Consider the following 17,875-nt stretch of genomic DNA (forward strand, 5'->3'; position numbering starts at 1 on the left):
GCATAGAGTTCCTAGGTCCCGTTCACGCAGCTTCCCCCAATGATAACATTTTATATAACTATAGGATATTGTCAAAACCAGAAACCTGACATTGGTAGATGCTATTAGATATTAAGTCTTAACCATCCACAGCAATAGAAATAATTAGTGGCACTGGATAACATGCTTACTAGATAATAAAACAAAATTAAACTCTGGCTTCTGCTTCTTGATCACTTCACTCGAAGGACTCCCTCCAAGGCCAATAAGAGTCATTATTACATCATGTGGACACTGCCCTCCTATTAGCACATCCCTTTGCCACACTAGCGGCCCCCTGCACTCCAGCACTCACAGTTAGGATGGCTGTCACGCACTGTGCTCCTGGGCTCTCCATCCTCTGACCACAACTCCTTAACCCTGGGTTCTACCTGCGGCCCCCACTCCACACCGTGGCCATCTCATGAGTTCTCGTGGCTGTTACCAGCATCTGAATGATGATAGCTCCAAAGTGTCAATTTCTAGAGCCAACCCTAAGCCTCAAACCTGAAACGGAACTTGTCTTTCCTCCTCAAACTCGGTCTTCCACCCTGGACAGTGGTCTCATTTTCCAGCAGAAGAATGTGTAACGCCCCTTCACCGCTCAGGCCCCATACTGGTACTTTGGGTGCAGGTGCTGGGCTTCAGAAATAAACAGGCTAATTGAGCTGGAGATGGGGGGGTGACACAGAAACCAGGGAGTTGACTAGATTTGTTTTGCAATGAAAAATATACAAACCCATTTACTGGAATACATGGCTACAAAACACTTGAAATTCCATGCAATGAATTTTCATCAAATGCATATTAATTCTATTTCTTATATGAAAATTTCTGTGTGGTTTTTTTTTTTTTTTTTTTTTTTTTTGAGATGGAGTTTTGCTCTTGTTGCCCAGGCTGGAGTACAGTGGCATGATCTCGTCTCACTGCAACCTCTGCCTCCCAGGTTCAGGCAATCCTTCTAGCTCAGCCTCCTGAGTAGCTGGGATTGCAGGTGCCTACCATCACACCGGGCTAATTTTTGTATTTTTAGTAGAGACGGGTCTTCACCATGTTGGCCAGGCTGGTCTCGAACCTCAGGTGATCTGCCCGCCTCGGCCTCCCAAAGTACTGGGACTGTAAATGTGAGCCGCTGCCTCTGGCCTCTGTGTGTGTTTTTAAGCATCAAGAGGTATAGTTCTATGAAGAAGCTTTTTGAGCATGAACTCTGTGTGGTGAGGTGCACCTGGCATAGGAGTCCAGCAGCCCACATCTGAAAGGTGGCAGGGCAAGAGGAGAAGATTGGCTTATTTTGTGATTGGCAAACATTCTTTGCTAAAATGATGTTTTGAGAGTTTAAAATTTAAACTTTAGCTATTGATTTTTTTTTTTTTTTTTTTTTTTGAGATAGAGTCTCACTCTGTCACCCAAGCTGGAGTGCAGTGGCACAATCTTGGCTCACTGCGACCTTCACCTCCCGGGTTCCAGAGATTCTTCCGCTTCAGCCTCATGAGCAGCTGGGATTACAGGCATCCGCCACCATGACGGCTAATTTTTTGTATTTTTAGTAGAGACAGTGTTTCATCATGTTGGCCAGGCTGGTCTCAAACTCCTGGCCTCAGGTGATCTGCCCAATTTGGCCTCCCAAAGTGCTGAGATTACAGGCGTGAGCCACCAGGCCTGGCCAATTTATTTTTTAGTTTAAGATATATTAAGAGTTTAAGGTCTTGGAGAGGCACCCCCATGAGTGCACAGGTGAGATGTGTGGACCCCAGGGAGGCCTCTGTCCCTGAGGCCTGTCCAGCCTGCACCGCTTCCCTGGGCAGCAGCACTTCATGCTCCCAGACTGTACCCACCTCCCACTCTCTGAGCAAATTTCAGTGAACACCCTCAATAAGATTCATGTGACATTTGTCAAATGCTTCTCTAAAATTCAAGAAAATATTCCATCTACTTCTATTCCTTTGAAGCACTAATTTTCTTCTGTCAGGAAAAAAAAGTGGGGGGAGGGGGAAGAAAAAAGCAATCACATGTTGCCTGGCACAATTTGTACTTCACTATCCCCTACCCCCAATACTGCGGATTGACTCCCAGCTTTTTTATTCTCCGGGATACATGTACAGGCCCCCTCCTTCCATGCAGTTCTGGTTGTCCTTGGTTTTTCCATAACTAGGTTTTGCAAAGATGCTTTTTACAAAGACCAGCCTTTAAAACATTATTAGTGAAGCACGTGGTCCCTAATTTGACAATGTAATCCCTTGGCAAATACACAAAGTAGCAAGGGAGAGTAGAGCAGCTCCTTTTCTAAGTCTTAAAAAGGCAATGAGGTTGAAGACTCTGACCACGTTTCTCTATCTGGGGATTAAAAAGAGAGTCGAGATTCACTTTCACTCTCTGGAGCTTCTATGTCAGGCAATGACCTGAGCATATTTACAATCAGTAGTGACTTCATTTAAATTTGGGAAACCAGGGCTACGATGGTTCGAACCCTTTCTTGGTTATTAAGGCATAAACCCTTTCTTGATGATAATTAAGGCAAAGCGAGACTTCTGTTCTGAAGGCAGGAGATGGGAATTACAAATCCATGGAAGTGATGATAGCATTTCTCACAGCCTTACTCTCTGAGGTCTTTTCTTTCAGGTGTGGGGTGAAGAGGAGATGGTGGAAGGTATGGACATAGGGCCTCTTTCCTGAACTACAACTCCAAGCACATGGGTGGACAAAGAAATCTGGGCCCCTTCCAAGTACATGCATCAGTCATTTGGACTCTGAGATATTGGAGTATCTAGGCCAGTGCTATCTAATAGAAATACAGAGTAAGCTACACATGTAAATGTAACTTACCATTTTCTAGTAGCCACATAAAAAAGTAAAAACAAACAAACAACAACAACAAAAAAAAAACAGATGAAGTTAATATTTAAAAAAAATTTTAAATTTTTAAATTTTTTTGAGATGGAGTCTCACTCCATTGCCCAGCCTGGAGTGCAGTGCCATGATCTCAGCTCACTGCAAGCTCTGCCTCCTGGGTTCAAGTGATTCTCCTGCCTCAGCCTCCCAAGTAGCTGGGATTACTGGTGCCTGCCACCACGTCTGGCTAATTTTTGTACTTTTAGTAGAGACGGGGTTTCACCACATTGGCCAGGCTGGTCTCAAACTCCTGACCTCAGGTGATCCACCCACCTCAGCCTCCCAAAGTGTTGGGATTACAGGTGTGAGCCCCCATGCCTGGCCTGAAATTAATTTTAATAATATATTTTCATTAACCCAATAAGCCTTGAATATTATCATCACATGGAATTAATAGAACAATTATTGAGACATTAATTTTTTTATATCACATTTTTGAAATGTATTGTATATTTTATACTTACAACTCACTCAACCTCTTAATTAAGACAAGCCCCATTTCAAGCATGTCATACCACATGTGGCTGATGGCTATTACATTGGATAACACAGGTCTAAGTCACTTTGGCAATTTACGGAGATAAAAAGATGGAAAGGAGACCATAAGACAGATTATTTGAAATGGGGTTGTTCTGAAAATTATGGGAGATTGGGGAATGGAAAAGGATATAGACCCTTGTCCATGTCCCTCTGGGGAGTCCCACTGTATTAGTATCTTCATGGCTCTCACAGGTGACAAATAACCTGGTGCCAGCAGAATCCAAGAATCTGCAGGAAAAATTATGTCTTGTTGAGAAATTCCCTATGTGTAGGACGCTTATCATGGTGGGAAGCTTGTCTGGTGATAGCTAGGAACGATCTGCAAGGTGGAAAACGGTGCGTGGGTCAGTGCGACCACTGTGGCCTCTCCTTGGCCCTTGGGCTCCCCTAGCATCAGAAATAGATTTCACTGAATCAAGGGATTAGCTGTTCACCCGTCCTGTTAAGGCTCATGAAAGCAGAGCTTGTGAGGAGTTCAGAGTTACACATACCTTGGGAATTATTTTGTAGTCCCAAACTTCCTGTCACTGATACCTGGCCATCCTGACATTTTCTGCTAATCTAAAAATAAAGAACAGGGAGGAGCAGGCCAGAGAAGTCAGAGGAAGTGGCATCCTGAATGACTGTGTTTAAAATCTCCTGCCAGTAGATATTATCAGTTAGATGGACTGATAAGGCCAACGATCTTAGCTTCTCACTGGTGAGAAACTGATGTGTGGATGGGGCTGTCGTAGCAATGAGGGCACAGTCACTCCCTGGAGAGGCCAGGAGACCCTGCCTTATTTATTCCTTCAGCTATTAAATGGGTTCTGTTGGCATCAAGAGGTCTCAGCAAACTCATCAGAGAAAATTCTACCCACAGCACCCAAGGGCACTGTCTCAGAGGTCATTGTCATCATCTTTATAAATACAAAGCAACAGATGTTTGATATCATAAGATATTCTAGGTCCTTCAAAAGAGGCAAAGACCTTGGCAGGGCTCTCTTTGCCAATGGAGTCCGCCTCTATTTGATCATCATAAGGAAGTAAAACTTCCTCGGTTTACATACCTACTTCTCTTACAAAGTTTGGGAAGTCAAATAGGGAGCAAGACCTTCTGCAAATGTCAGCCCCAGACTCTGTTAGGGTTGCGTGTTGGTTACTTGTTTTCTCAAGAATTTCTCTTTTCAACTTTTAAAGAGCGAGCATACAAACCCTGCAAACATTTTATTGAGAGAAAGCCAAGGGCACACCAATGAGATGAGAACAGCCCTGGTTTCTCATTCTTCTGCAATATAATATTAAACATGGATAAGCTAAAGGTGTATGAAAAAAATTACAAGAAAGATATTGTGAAGTTGTTCATAATTGGAAAGATGAATAGATTGGATTATTATAAGTCAGCCCAAGGTAGGTAAATTATCTTGACCACTGAGAGTGATGGAGAATCTGTTTATATGTGTTTCCTCGGGGACAATTAATTAGCCAGCCAGCAGGACTTCCTTCCTTCCTTCCTTCCTTCCTTCCTCCCTCCCTCCCTTCCTTTTTTCCTACTTTTTTTGCTAGAATAAATTAAAACTATGATTACTGGATAGTCTTGGCTCTTGGGTTTAGGGCCTGGCTATTTAGTTGGGGGAAGGCTGTCCATTCCTCTTTGTGTGTTCATCCATTTGGTCAGCAGATACTAAGGAGGGCCATCTTATACAGGGCACTGTGTTGAGACAGGGAGGTGTGGGGAACCATGTTTTTGTCAGCCAGAGCTGGGTGTGTTAGAAAGGGAAGAGGTGGGGCTGAAGCTTCTGCAGGCAGCTGCGCTGTAACCTGCTGTCTAGAAGTTCCCAGGCAGCTCTGCCAGTCTTGCTCCTCAGCTCTGGCTTCCAGCCCATTGCTTAGAGGGCTAGTTCTCCCCTCCTTCCTTGCTTCCCTCTCCATTTATTTCAGTTCCAGCTTCCATGCCAGTGAAGAGCCACTTCCTTTGACCATTCTTCTCTGCTCTAGTAGGTTGTCTTCACTCCCTGAGAACTTGGTCAGGACCATCTGCATCAGAATGATCTCAGGGGCTTGTTAAAAATGCCAGTTCCCGGACCTCACCCAGACCCACTGAGTTGGAATATGAATCAGCATCTGTTGTGGGGGTGGAATTTACATTTCTGATAAGAGGTGGTGGTGAGCCACCACAACTAAATTTTGAGATTCCCCTCTTTCAAACCATGTTACATTTGGCAACATGAAGACGGAGGGGGCTTCAAGGAGGCACAAAGCTCAGTGGTCCACAGCTCAGTTGGCTCTAGAGTTCAACTATTATGATTCCAAGCTCTGCCACTCACCAGCCTGAACTTGTTTCTGTACCTCTCTAAGCTATGGTTCCTTCTTACAAAACACAAATGGATAATGCCTGCCTCCACTGGCAGGGAAACTATGTCTGGTGTGCAGTAGGTACTCAATAAATGTTAGCAAGTTATGTTCTGGTTACTACAGGAAAAAGACATATGAGTTTTTTTTAACTGTAATGATGGGAAGCCCACGCTCCAGAACCCCGGACCTGTCAGTCATGTCTAATTTGCAGGAGCTGAAGGCTGCACATGTTCCTGCTGGGGGAAGCGGAGCCTGAACAGCCGGTCCAAAAAGGAGAGGGGCCTTTGAGCACGAAGAGGAGGGAGGGCATCTGCATGGGTCACTGGAGGGGGCACCTGGAAGAGGTCTAGGGAAAGATTCCCCTCAGCTGAGGCCAGGGATCCAGTGGGATGAATCAGATTGGGACATAGGAACCCCTAAACTTGCTCCCAGTCTACCACCTCCACCCTCTCAGAACCTGATCATGGGCCCAGCAATGCTTCCCTCTTCTGCTTTAGTAATAGAAAAAGAGCACTGGATTAGGAGTCAGAAAATAAAGGCAAATCCCTTAATCTGAGTCTCTGTTTTCTTATTCATAAAATAGAGATAATAATGCCCTTCAGAATATATCTGTGAATATGGTAGATTTTAAATCCTTCTGTAAATATAAGGTATTATTATTTTTAGTCCTTTCTTCTCCCATGGTTCTCTATTTAGCCTTCTTATTAAAAAAATAAAACCTAGGCTGGGCACGGTGGCTCACACCGGTAATCCCAGCACTTTGGGAGGCTGAGGCAGGTGGATCGTTTGAGGTCAGGAGTTTGAGACCAGCCTGGCCAATGTGGTGAAACTCCGTCTCTACTAAAAATACAAAAATTAGCTGGATGTGGTGATGCACGCTTGTAACCCCAACTTCTGAGGCAGGAGAATCGCTTGAACCCGGGAAGCGGAGGTTGCAGTGAGCCGAGATAATGCCATTGCACTCCAGCCTGGGTGACAGAGTGAGACTCGTCTCAAAAACAAAACAAAACAAAACAAAACAAAACAACACCCTTTACTTAAACTTGCTATCCCCTCAAGCCACCTATCATTTCTCCTTCTCTTTCCTTTAAAAAAAATTAAAATACCAAAATTTCAAAAGAAACACAGCTGAGGATGGTTGAGGAGTGCAGGTATCACAGAGTCTGGGGCAGAGGATTGGTCTGGAGGGTTTCATATGCATGTGAAACTGGGCAGCACAACTCCAAAGACAAGGGAACAGAGAGGAGAGAACCTGGCTCCAGAGCAAGGCACCACCATGTGCGTCAAGGGTCTCGAAGCCTCATCTGTAGAGTGAGATGAGCGGGATAATGATACCTGCAGGACTACTGTGAGGGCTGGAATATGTACAGTCTAGCACTGTGGAGAGCACACAGGTACTCAATAAATGCTAGTGTCTGTTCTCACTTACCAGTGGTAGCTGAACGATGAAAACACATGGACATAAGGGGGAAACCAACACACACTGGGGCCTGTGGGGATGTTGGGGGAGGGAGAGCATCAGGAAGAAACAGCTAATGGATGCTGGGCTTAGTACCTAGGTGATGGGATGATGTGTGCAGCAAACCACCATGGCACACACTTACCCACATAACAGACCTGCACATCCTGCACATGTACCCCTGAACTTGAAATAAAAGTTTAGGGAAAAAATTTGATAAATATTTGTTGAAAAAAAGAACAAATAGTTCAATAATTCTGTCATTCTTTTTTTTTTTTTTTTTTTTTTTTTGAGACAGAGTCTCGCTCTGTTGTCCAGGTTGGAGTGCAATGGCGTGATCTCGGCTCATTGCAACCTCTTCCTCCCAGGTTCAAGCAATTCTCCTGCCTCAGCCTCCCGAGTAGCTGGGATTACAGGCACCCACCACCACGCTCGGCTAATTTTTGTATTTTTAGTAGAGACGGGGTTTCACCATGTTGGCCAGGCTGGTCTTGAACTCCTGGCCTCAGGCAATCTGCCCGCCTCAGCCTCCCAAAGTGCTGGGATTACAGGCGTGAGCTACCGTGCCTGACCAATTCTGTCATTCTTAAAAAAAGTAAATACTAGTGTCTTTGTTGCACCCCCACCCCCTCCCAACCCCCAGCTTCATTTATAGAAATGATTGATCTGTCCCCTCCTGTTCCGATCCTGTTCACAGCAGCCTGGGAAGCAGTGCCCACTCCAATCCTCTTTGGACCAGAAGCTGAGCTACAGTAGATGTGCTGGGGCTAGTGGATGAAAAAGGAACAGAGTGCTGTCCTTGCACTGAGGGAGTGTGTGTGTGTGCATGGCAGTGGGGGGCACCAGATAAGTACATTAAACCAATTGAATGGGATGAGCATAAGGGCGGTGGGAGCATCAAGGAGGCTCACAGCATTCAGCCTAAGGGGTCAGCTGGGAGGAGACTCCCCTAGAGGTTTATGATGCCCATGGAGTGAGTGGAATGGGGTTGAGAGAAGAGAGAATAGGAGAGAAGGAAATCTGAGTGCTAAGCCAGCCAAGGCAACTTGGGACCACATGGTCCTCCTTTGAAGATCAGAATTCCCAGTTCCTGAAGCTCATGTGAGAGTTTCCTACCAACCTTGTCCCCTGGTTATTTCTTGGTGTTGCTTTCCTATGACTGCTACAAATTGCAGAAGGAGAAAATATGTCTTTTGAAAATTTTTCAGTCTTTTCCTGTGTTAGTTAAAATGACAGAGGAGAGAATTTACTCCCTAAGCAAGAGATGGGGAATAAAGCGGGGGTGCAATCAGGGTGTCCACACTCAGGCCAAGTTTCAGAATGCTTGGACCCAAGTCAGGGCTGGGGGGGGGGCAGGTAAGACAGGTAGACACTAGGGACCCAGAGGGGACAACAGAAGGCTGGAACCCTTCCTGGGCATTTCCCTTCCATACAGAAAGGTGATCTTTGACCAACTCACCACACCGATGGAGAAATAGTTGTTCATGATGCTGTATGGGACCTGGTCCCCGTTTTCCACTTCCTCTCTGGGGATGACTTCCAGATGCCAGCGGTCCAGCATCACCAAGGGGCTCTGCTCAATGTCTTTCAGGATTTTTGTCAAGCTTCCCCCTTCATAACCTGTGGAGGACAGCACTGCATTTGCCACCACAGCAGAAAGGCAGTGTTCTTGCTAATGCACAGGTAGTTGTCAGGGCAGGTAAGCCCAGGGCATCTGTGACTATGGGACTCCCCACTGTGTCTGTGGGCTAGAGACACTTATGTTCACTGAGCCACAGAGAAGGGCAGGATAACTGAAAGTAATCAGAGGCTGGGGGCAGGGGAGGGAGTGGGTGCTGGCTAAAGGTCACAGGCCTGTGTAGCTGGAGTGAAGCAAACCCTGGAGAAGCGGTGGGCTGGATGGCTGGGAGTCTCTGCATGGGAGAACAGCAGATCCTTCTGGGCTGTGTCATGTGGGAGATGGACAGTGTGGCAGGCAGAATTTTAAGATGGCCGCTAGGCCTAGGTCTTGCTTGCTCTGACAATGCCCACCAAGCATAGCTGATCATTGAACACTGACCGTTGCACTGCCTGGTCTTGACTCATTCTCTGAATTATCAGCCATCTGGAGTCCCCACCCCTTTTCTGGCCGGCAGCCTGATCTGTCTGCTCCATGTGTTGAGCTGAACTTCTCCATTTTCTGGCGCATGTCCAACGCCTTGGGGGCTATTGCAGTTTGCAAAGTTCTCTGCCCCTTGTCTTATAGACTGGTTACCACTCTGTGTTTCCTCTTAGGGAAATTTCAAAATGAGGGCCCATGGCTATGGGGCTTAGGATGATCTGAATGCTTCTAGTGACTGTAAGTAACTGGAGATGTAGCATTTTGGTCCTCAGTTTTAGTCCTAATTCAGAAGATCAGCCATTTGTGGGAGAGGGAATGTCACACAGAAAACATCTAAGTGAGCACCTTCTTGGATGGGACTCTGGGGATGGAACACATGAGACTTTGTCTTTACCCTACAGTTGATTGCTTTCTACTGGGGAAAGCAGGCTCTAAGTTGATGGTTTCAGGATGATAGTAAACTCGGGGGTGAGGGAGCAAAAAGCTCCCAGAGCCCAGAAGAGGGGCTTCTATTCTAGATTCAGCATGGGATGGAGGGCAGAGAAAGGGTCATGGACTTGACATGACTGCAGAGTTGAGTATTATGCTGCGGAATGTGATCCATAAAAGGGTAAGTTCAGCCTAGCTCTGTAGAGCATCTCTGTAAACAGGAACACCTGTTCCCAGGGTACCACCATTAGCATGCAAACTCACCTCCTCCCCAGCGGAGACAACGGGCAAGGTCATTTCCTGTTCCAAGAGGCAGGACAGCCACTGGTGGATGCTTTGCAAAGTTGGCCTTATCTGCAAGACACACAGAGGAACAGAGAACCATATGCCATGGGACTGTAGAATGTTTGAGTTGTCTTTTTATCCCTGATCTGATGCTTGAACCCCTCCATAGCATTCTTTGTTTGAATACCACCCTGATTGGAAACACACTACTTCCTAAAGCCATCTATCCCATCTGCAGCGTGTTAACCACCACTAATTGAGTTAAATCTGTCCATTTGTATTTTATAGTGAGCTAAATCTGTATCCCTGCAACTTGCACATGTTTATTCAAATTTCATCCTAAATCTGTCCTTTGGGGTGGCAGCATACACCCCAAAACATTAAGTTGCATGTTTTTAATCCTTAATGATAATCAGCACTTACTCCATTTATTCCTCAGCCTAACTTTGTAAGGGATTATCCTCCTTCAAGTAGCTGAAGAAACTGAGATTGACAGAGGGAAAGTAGTCTACAATCATTCTACCCTGAACACGCTCAATCTCATCTGATTGCAGGAGCTAGGCCTGGTCAATACTTGAATGGGAGACAGGAAAAGTAATTCCAGAGCCAGGATTCAAACCCAGATCTCTATGTCTCCAAGTCCATTCCCCTCCTCTCTTCAGGGGCCAGGCAGGTACACAGATTAGTAAAACAGGTGGGGCTAGGACACTAGGGAATAGTGGGACATTGGACAAGCTGAAGATGCTCACCTTCAACTGTTCACCACTCGAGTTTAAAAGTTTAAAAACTAACATTAGCTAAATGAACAAAACCTCCAGGTGTTATTTGGCTCCCACAACCAGTTTGTCACTTCCGCCACCTCTCAGAATTGCAACGACACGGATTCCTAATTATTCCTCTTCTGACAGTTGTGAAGGACATCAGACAGAACCATCAGAGAAAGCACAACAGAACATGTTTTCACTTGGCCTCAGATCTACTGTGGCATATTGTCTAGGCTGGGAGAGCTGAAGAGGGCGCAGGCATCCATCAGTCTTGGGGGTGGGTGGGTATTTCCATGAGACCTCAGCATGCATGGTGCCCCTGGATGTGAGCAATGTGATTGCAGCATGGGGAGAGATGCAGGAATCAGCAGGGAAGGCTCAAGCTAGGGTTGTCCTGGCAAACTGGGAGCTCATAGGTCCTCCAGGTTGTCTGACCTACATCAGAAATGGCTGAGCGCAGGCAAGACCCAGGACTGAGATGGCCACTGGAAGGCTTGAGATAGAGAGCAAAACAATGCAATGGCCTCTCTCATTGTCCTCAGAACATGTGTTCAGAGCACTGCCTCCCTGCCTTTGCACAGCCTGCTCCCTTTGCCTAGAAGGCTCGTTTCCTGTGTCTGCCCCTTCTTCTGTGTCCCCACCTCGGCAGGTCAACTGTCGTTATGGTGTTTAGGCTAGAAAGCTGTATGCCGCCCTAGGTTTTTCCTTTTCCCTCACACATCCATTCACATATCACATTCTATGTGTTGTCTCCTTACTAGATCTCCAAGCAATCTCTTCTCTCTATCCCCATGGTGATGCCTGAGAGCAGGTATGATTCCTTCCCACTGGTATCGCTGCAACAGCCTCCTCTCGGCTCTCTCCGCCTCCAGTTCCACCCTCCTAGTGTGTCACCCACGCTTTCACCAAGAAGGGAAGTCCATGAACCACAGTCCCTCGCACTGGCTCACTGCTTTCGCTTCTGGGATGGGGCTGTGTGGCTCCTCATGGCCCCATAGCCTGCCACAGTAGGCCCAGGAAGCAGGCTCTGCCTTTCTCCCTAGCCTCATCCTTCTGCACATCCTGCCTCCCACGCAACATGTCAACCGTTCTCAAGTGTTTTCACTTCCTTAAAGCACAAAGCTCTCTGTGGCTCAGCTCAGAAGCTGCCTTTGGGAGACCCTCCCTAGTTGTCCCAGCCTGGACCTGGTGCCTCATCAGAATATTCCCTTAGCACCAGAAATGATCTCTTTGTACTCTCTTGTAATTATCTCCTTGTTTGTTCCCTGAATGTATTGTAACCTCCCCGAGGGGGACTGGGTCTCATTCTCACAGCATCTTCACACATATCGACTGAAGCCTGCTATATGCAGATGCAGTGTTAGGTGCTCCAGCTCTGAGAGTGGGCAAAAAAGCTGTGGATTGGGTTCTCATGGTGCTTACTTACTGTCCAGTGGGACAGACAGATAATAATGAGGAATCCACGGAGACAATGCATCATTTCACATTCACGTTGGAAAACAGAGGAGCACTGTCGTATAAGAAGGTGATTGAGGCTGGTGGGTGTGTCAGGGGAGGCGCCCCTGAGTAAGCCACATGTCAGCTGAGATCTGGAGTGGAAGCTGACTGAGTGAAGGCTGGGGCAGCACTGCAGACAGGGTGGCCAACTTGTGTGAAGGCCCTGAGGTGCAAGGGAGACTGGAACGCCCAGGGGTCTGAGAGATGGGCTGGGACCTGAGTCCAGATGGAGAGGGATGGAGGTAGAAATAAGGCTGGAAGGGCGCGCAGCAGCTGGACCACCCAGGGCCCTGTAGATTACTTCAAGGGTTTTGTCTTTATCCTAAGAATAATGGAAGCCACTGGTGTGCTTTATGCACACCATGCACCCAGTGACATGCAGGAAAGATCGCTATGGGTGTAGGGAGAGAACAGATCAGAGAGGGGACCATGGGGGGGGGGGGGGGGGCGCTGCAGAGCACTGAACAAGTGCTGAAATGAGAGTGAACGGATGAATATCTTACGCAGTTATCCCTTTTGCTTCTGCTTTTTTCTCTTTGGGTCACTAACCTGTGAAAAAAACTAATGTTTCTTCCTCCTTCTGTGATCTTCCTTCTTTCTGTTTTGAGCAGCTTCTATCACCTGTGTCCTCTGCGGATGAACTGCATAAAGCTCTCCGCCAAAGCCTACTTCTCCCTCATGGTGGAGAGGGAGCCGTGTGAGTAGTCCGGTACCGCAGCCATCCACCCTCTGCGGATCAGCTTTTCCTTCCTTGGCTCCCGGAGGACTCCTCCCTCCTCCCACAAACAACTCCAGAGCCCAAGGTGACAGGAGAGCGTGGGTGGCTGCTTGGCAGGGCTGTGTCCATGGCAACCAAAGCGCCCGGGGGAGTGGCGGGCGGCAGGTGTACGGTCCTGCAGCCTTCTCACTCAGCTAGGTGGTCTACTTACAGCCCCCGGAGGCACGGCTTTCTCTGCCCTGGTCACGGTCTAGTCCTGGCTTATCCTTGACTTCCCTCTTCCTCTCATCTCCCACATACAGTCTGTCAGCAAATCGTATTGCCTTCACCTTCTAAAGATATCCAGAAGCTGGCCACTTCTCACCACCCCTCTGTTTCTCCTGTGGTCCAAGCCCTGGACATCTCTCACTTGGATTGCTGCAGTGGCCTCCGAAATGATCTCCCCGCTTCTGCCCTCTTCTCTTAATCTGTCATGTTCCTCCTTTGCTCAAAACCATCCAATGTCATGGGACCCTCCCAGTATAAAAGCCATATTCCATAGAATGCCCTATATGTCCTTGTCACCTGGCCCCTCGTCACCTCTGCTTCATCCGCTGTAGCTTTTCTCGAATCCACTCTACTTTGGCCATGCTGTCCTGCCTCCAGTAGCCTGGCCTGCTCCCACTGAAGGGCCTTTGTCTTTGCTGTTCCTTCTGCCTGGACTGCCCTTCCTCAGGTATCCACCTGACTCACCCCTCCTCCAGATCTCCATGCCAATGTTGTCTTCTCTGTCAGGTGTTAGATTGCAGCCTTGAGCTCCCTGTGCCCCTTCCCTGCTGTATTTTAAACACCTCCTGACATACTGTGTCTCACTTATTTAATTGTTCATTGCCTGTCTCCTTCCTCTACACGGTGCGCTCCATGAAAGTGGAATTTTTGTCCGTTCATTCCCTGCTGTATCTCCAGTGCCTTGGGGAGAGCTTGACACATCATGGAGCACAGGCAGCATTTGTGGGATGACGAATGGAAAGCCCAGGGCTCATCGCTCAGGGCCCAGTCTCTGACTTTGATGACTGTCCTCCCCAGTGCTCCCCCTGGCCGCTTTCTTGTCCTTATATTACACTTTGCAGTGTTTGTCTGGGTTCTGTAGGGTTAGATCTTGACTCTGCTTCCATCCCAGAATTTCAGTCAGTTTCCATCACTTACTGGGGCTGATATGTCCGAGGACCCACAGATCCAGGTAGAGTTGGGTAGAACTCAGGCTACCAGCCTTCCGGCCTGGGCCTTTTTATCTAGATGTACTCTCCTGGACACAGCTCAGTGTGGTCCTTCTTTGCTTGCACTGATCTGTATTTTGTAGATGCACTTTCTGGACTCAGGCTCCTGGTGTTCATCTCAAGGTGATTTGTCCCAGGCTATGATCTATGCTTAGTTCTCTGGCCTTTACCAACCCCAAAGGGTCTGCCCAGAATTCTACTCCTGTCCTCCCACCCCCCAAATCTGGCCTGTCCTGCCACTGCCCAAACCCCAGCCATGACAGATCTGCTTTACAGGGAAGGCCTGAAACTAAACTGTTACCTCCGTATCAGAGGGAATCATTCGATTGTCTTATTTCTTTATTTTATTTTTTCCACCCAAAGCAAATATTTAGTCAAGTGTTGGTCCAGGGGAAGATACAAGGATGAACAGACATGGCTCCATGTCTCTTTCTTTTTTATTGCCTTCTGCTGATTGTAAATACGCTTACTATAAATAAGCAGCAAACGCCCTCTCAGCCCATGCTTACCAATGCAATCCAAAATCCAGCCAACTGTCCCATCTCCACCACAGGCCAAAACACGGAAGTCTGGAGTATCACGGAAAAAGTTCAACCTGGGAAGAAGAAGAAAGGCCAAAATGGGTTTGTTACTAGGTTGCAGCTGACATTGATACATGTTGAGTCAGAGTCTGCCCTGTTCCCCAGGAGTATGTTAAGACCTCGATTCCTTTTGTGGTTGAAAGGGTCACTCAATGTTCTGAAACCAGAAGTTACTATGCAGTGCCTTGAATATGGAGCCAAGGCCAAGGGGGCCATCCTTGTGCAAGGATAATCTGACTCAACATTCGACACAAATGGAAAATGGTTTTCTAGAAATTCTGTACTAGTTACGCAGAGGAGTCCAGAGTTTTGGCGTCAATACAAATAGCCCCCAGTGTTTTCACTCCTCTCGGGCTCTCCTGCCTGCTCTGTCCTGACACCCACCCTGGTAAGCAAGATGCACCGAATTTGCTGGATCTTCACTTCACTCTCCCGTGGGCCACAGTGAGTGGAGTGATGCCCTTCTCTTCTCAGGAGCCTTAACCCTGGAGAGCAGGGTGCTTATACCTGGGGTCCACCAACCTCCAAGGGTTCTGTGGATTGGATTCAGAGGGCCATTAACTTGGAGGAGAAAATAATACATTCATATTTTCCCTAAGCTCAAACTGAAATTAGTAGTATTTCCTTCAATTCAGCATGTAGGCAACAGACCACAGAGGTCAGAACCATACCCATGACTTTGTCAGCGGTCAAAATCACAGCCATGTTAGTGTTTCATTATGGTTGTGACAGATGCCTCATACCACCGCCATGCTCATCACTGCTTGGAATTTACGGTAGTTATTAGACCCACTTCTGGGTCTTCCTATTTGATGTATTGGTGAAGCTCATATATTCTCATGTCGCTAATTTGTTTTACTGTTTTAATAAGTATTTTTTGAAATGGTTTCCCTGGTCACCTTTTATTATTAAATTTATGCATTAAGAAATATTCCAAGAGGGGGTTTCTATGCTTCACCAGACTGCCAAGGGGGTTCCTGGCACAAAAAAGTTAAGAACCTCTGCTTTAGAATGAATGTGCCCTGCGGACACCTTGGGGGTGGAACTTGGGAAGCCTAAGGTCAGTATTTCCAATCTGCCCAGCCTGGTGGTCTGAGAAGGGCCCTGGAGCTTTCAGAATCACTGATGCATGTGTAGGCAAATTAACATTCCTTCTCTTCACTTCTCTTGCAGAACTCTGCTCTCCGACAGGAAGTGAATTCTGAACAGACGCTCCCTCCAGCTAGGCAGCTTGTCTGATTAGAGAGTGACATGCGCATGAGAGACCCTCAGGGCGTATCAGCCCGGGAAGTAGCCACCTGGCTCGTCGTCTCAGATGAAAACAATTTAGAATACACGCGGTTAAGCTGGAGGACTGTCTGCCAGTTTTGACAGTGGGCTGGTAAAGGTGTCTGTGGGGGGCTGCTCCGTCACAAGCCTGTGCTGTTCAGCAGTGATGGCAATCATGGTGACTGTGATGGCAACTGCAGTGGTGTACAGAGGTGGGCTCTGCTCTGAAATTAGTTTTACAGGTAAGTCATGGCAGGTGTACTGAATCCGCACTTACATTTCTTTCTCTTTTTAACTGGGCCTTGTACTACCGCTGCCATAAATAATAGCTTTGGTGTCAGCCAACCAAAGACAGGGTCAAATTCTCTTTTCAGAGTCCTTACTCCAACCTCTCTGAGGGGTCTAGCTGAACCCGGAGTAGAAATCCCGGTTTGGAGGTTGGGCAAATGGCTGCGTGCTGGGCAAGCCCAGCCCAGAGTATGCAGACAGCCCCGGGTCCGGGACCGGCCAGTAGAGGGCTCTCGAGCACCGGCCCGGACTGGGAGGAAGCCCAGGCTTTCCTGGCCTTCTAGCCCAGGTGCTTGGAGGGGCCGCATCACAGAGACCTGCAGCTCACCATTAGCCGCAGACACAGGGACCACGCCTCCCACGAGGCCTCTTTACAACCCCACGCTAACGAGCAGAGAATAGCCAATGAGTAAGTGGCAGGAGGAGCAAAACAACCTCAAAATCGAATGATTTAGAAAACAAAAGTGATTCCATTGAACAAGTAATTGTCTTGATCCTAAAATGACCCCACAGCGGAACACCAAGGCAGAACTCTGAGTCACTGTCTAGATTTCCAAACTGCTGACTGACAATGATAAGAAAACTTTCTCTTCTCTGATGATTCAGTATGAAGACACCAGCTAACAGAGCCTTGCAAATAAAATAATTTACCAGCCTGTTCCTCCTGTCAATCAAATGAAAGGTGTGTGCAGTTTTTCCCCTCTTATAAAATAAACAACTTTTTCTAGGACAAGCTACAGGAGGCCACTTCTCGAACAGAGTTAGCCTTCCTGGGCATCCTGAGTATCTCCAGGAGTCAGAGTAAGACGTGAGAAAAAGCAGAGAAAGGGGGTAAAATGGCAGGAAGGAACAAGTTGAGAGACGAAAGAAAAAAAGGTGACAAAAGAGGCATCTTCATTGGAGTTTAAAAGGGAGGGGGAGAAATAAGAGGTAAAGACTGTGATCTCCATACCCTGGAGTAGGCCCCCCATTGTCCAGGTTGAAAACTTGTTTGGGGTTGAGCAGATAGTGGAATTTCCGAAGAATTCTATGGAAAAAAAAAGAAAAGGAGGGAGAGAGAGAGACAGAGAAGGAATATGTCATCGTGAGAAGTCACATTAGGGCAAACACCTCTGGAGCCCACTGGTGGCAGGGATGAGGGTTCATTTAAACCCCGGAGGGGAGGGCACTGCCTGCTGACCCTGGCGTCCGAGTTCCACCTGGCATCACCCATGTTGTCACTCCCAGTTCAAGGCTGAACTACCAACCTAGACTCCAGCTCCTAAGCCCAGAAGCATCACCCCTTACAAAGAGGACAGGGCAGAGAAACCCAGAGAACAGAACTTTCATTCTAAAGCTTTATCCTCCACAGAGACCTTCTCCCAAATGTTCTGTATGGTCTAGGCAGTGTGATTCTGCCCTCTGCAGACTGTACAAAAGCATCACAGGACTCCCCTCCTCCCCAGGG

At 47.4% G+C, this 17,875-nt stretch overlaps 1 protein-coding gene across 9 annotated transcripts in view; it reads right to left on the reverse strand.

Annotated features, from left to right (window-relative positions):
- The window catches only part of DGKG (diacylglycerol kinase gamma), a 213,869-nt gene that overhangs the window by 95,236 nt on the left and 100,758 nt on the right, over positions 1-17,875 (reverse strand). For 7 of the 9 annotated variants that reach the window (XM_004038159.5, XM_055382077.2, XM_004038160.5 and 4 more), the window contains 4 exons: positions 17,381-17,455; positions 14,800-14,885; positions 10,035-10,124; positions 8,700-8,860 (listed from right to left, as the gene is read on the reverse strand). In XM_004038159.5, the coding sequence (XP_004038207.3) occupies positions 8,700-8,860; positions 10,035-10,124; positions 14,800-14,885; positions 17,381-17,455 (412 nt within the window). The remainder of the gene's footprint in view (positions 1-8,699; positions 8,861-10,034; positions 10,125-14,799; positions 14,886-17,380; positions 17,456-17,875) is intronic. The other 2 variants (XM_055382079.2, XM_055382082.2) reach the window with 1 other exon arrangement.

The sequence above is a fragment of the Gorilla gorilla genome, chromosome 2 (genome assembly GCF_029281585.2).
Source record: "Gorilla gorilla gorilla isolate KB3781 chromosome 2, NHGRI_mGorGor1-v2.1_pri, whole genome shotgun sequence".
NCBI classification, from domain to species: domain Eukaryota; kingdom Metazoa; phylum Chordata; class Mammalia; order Primates; family Hominidae; genus Gorilla; species Gorilla gorilla.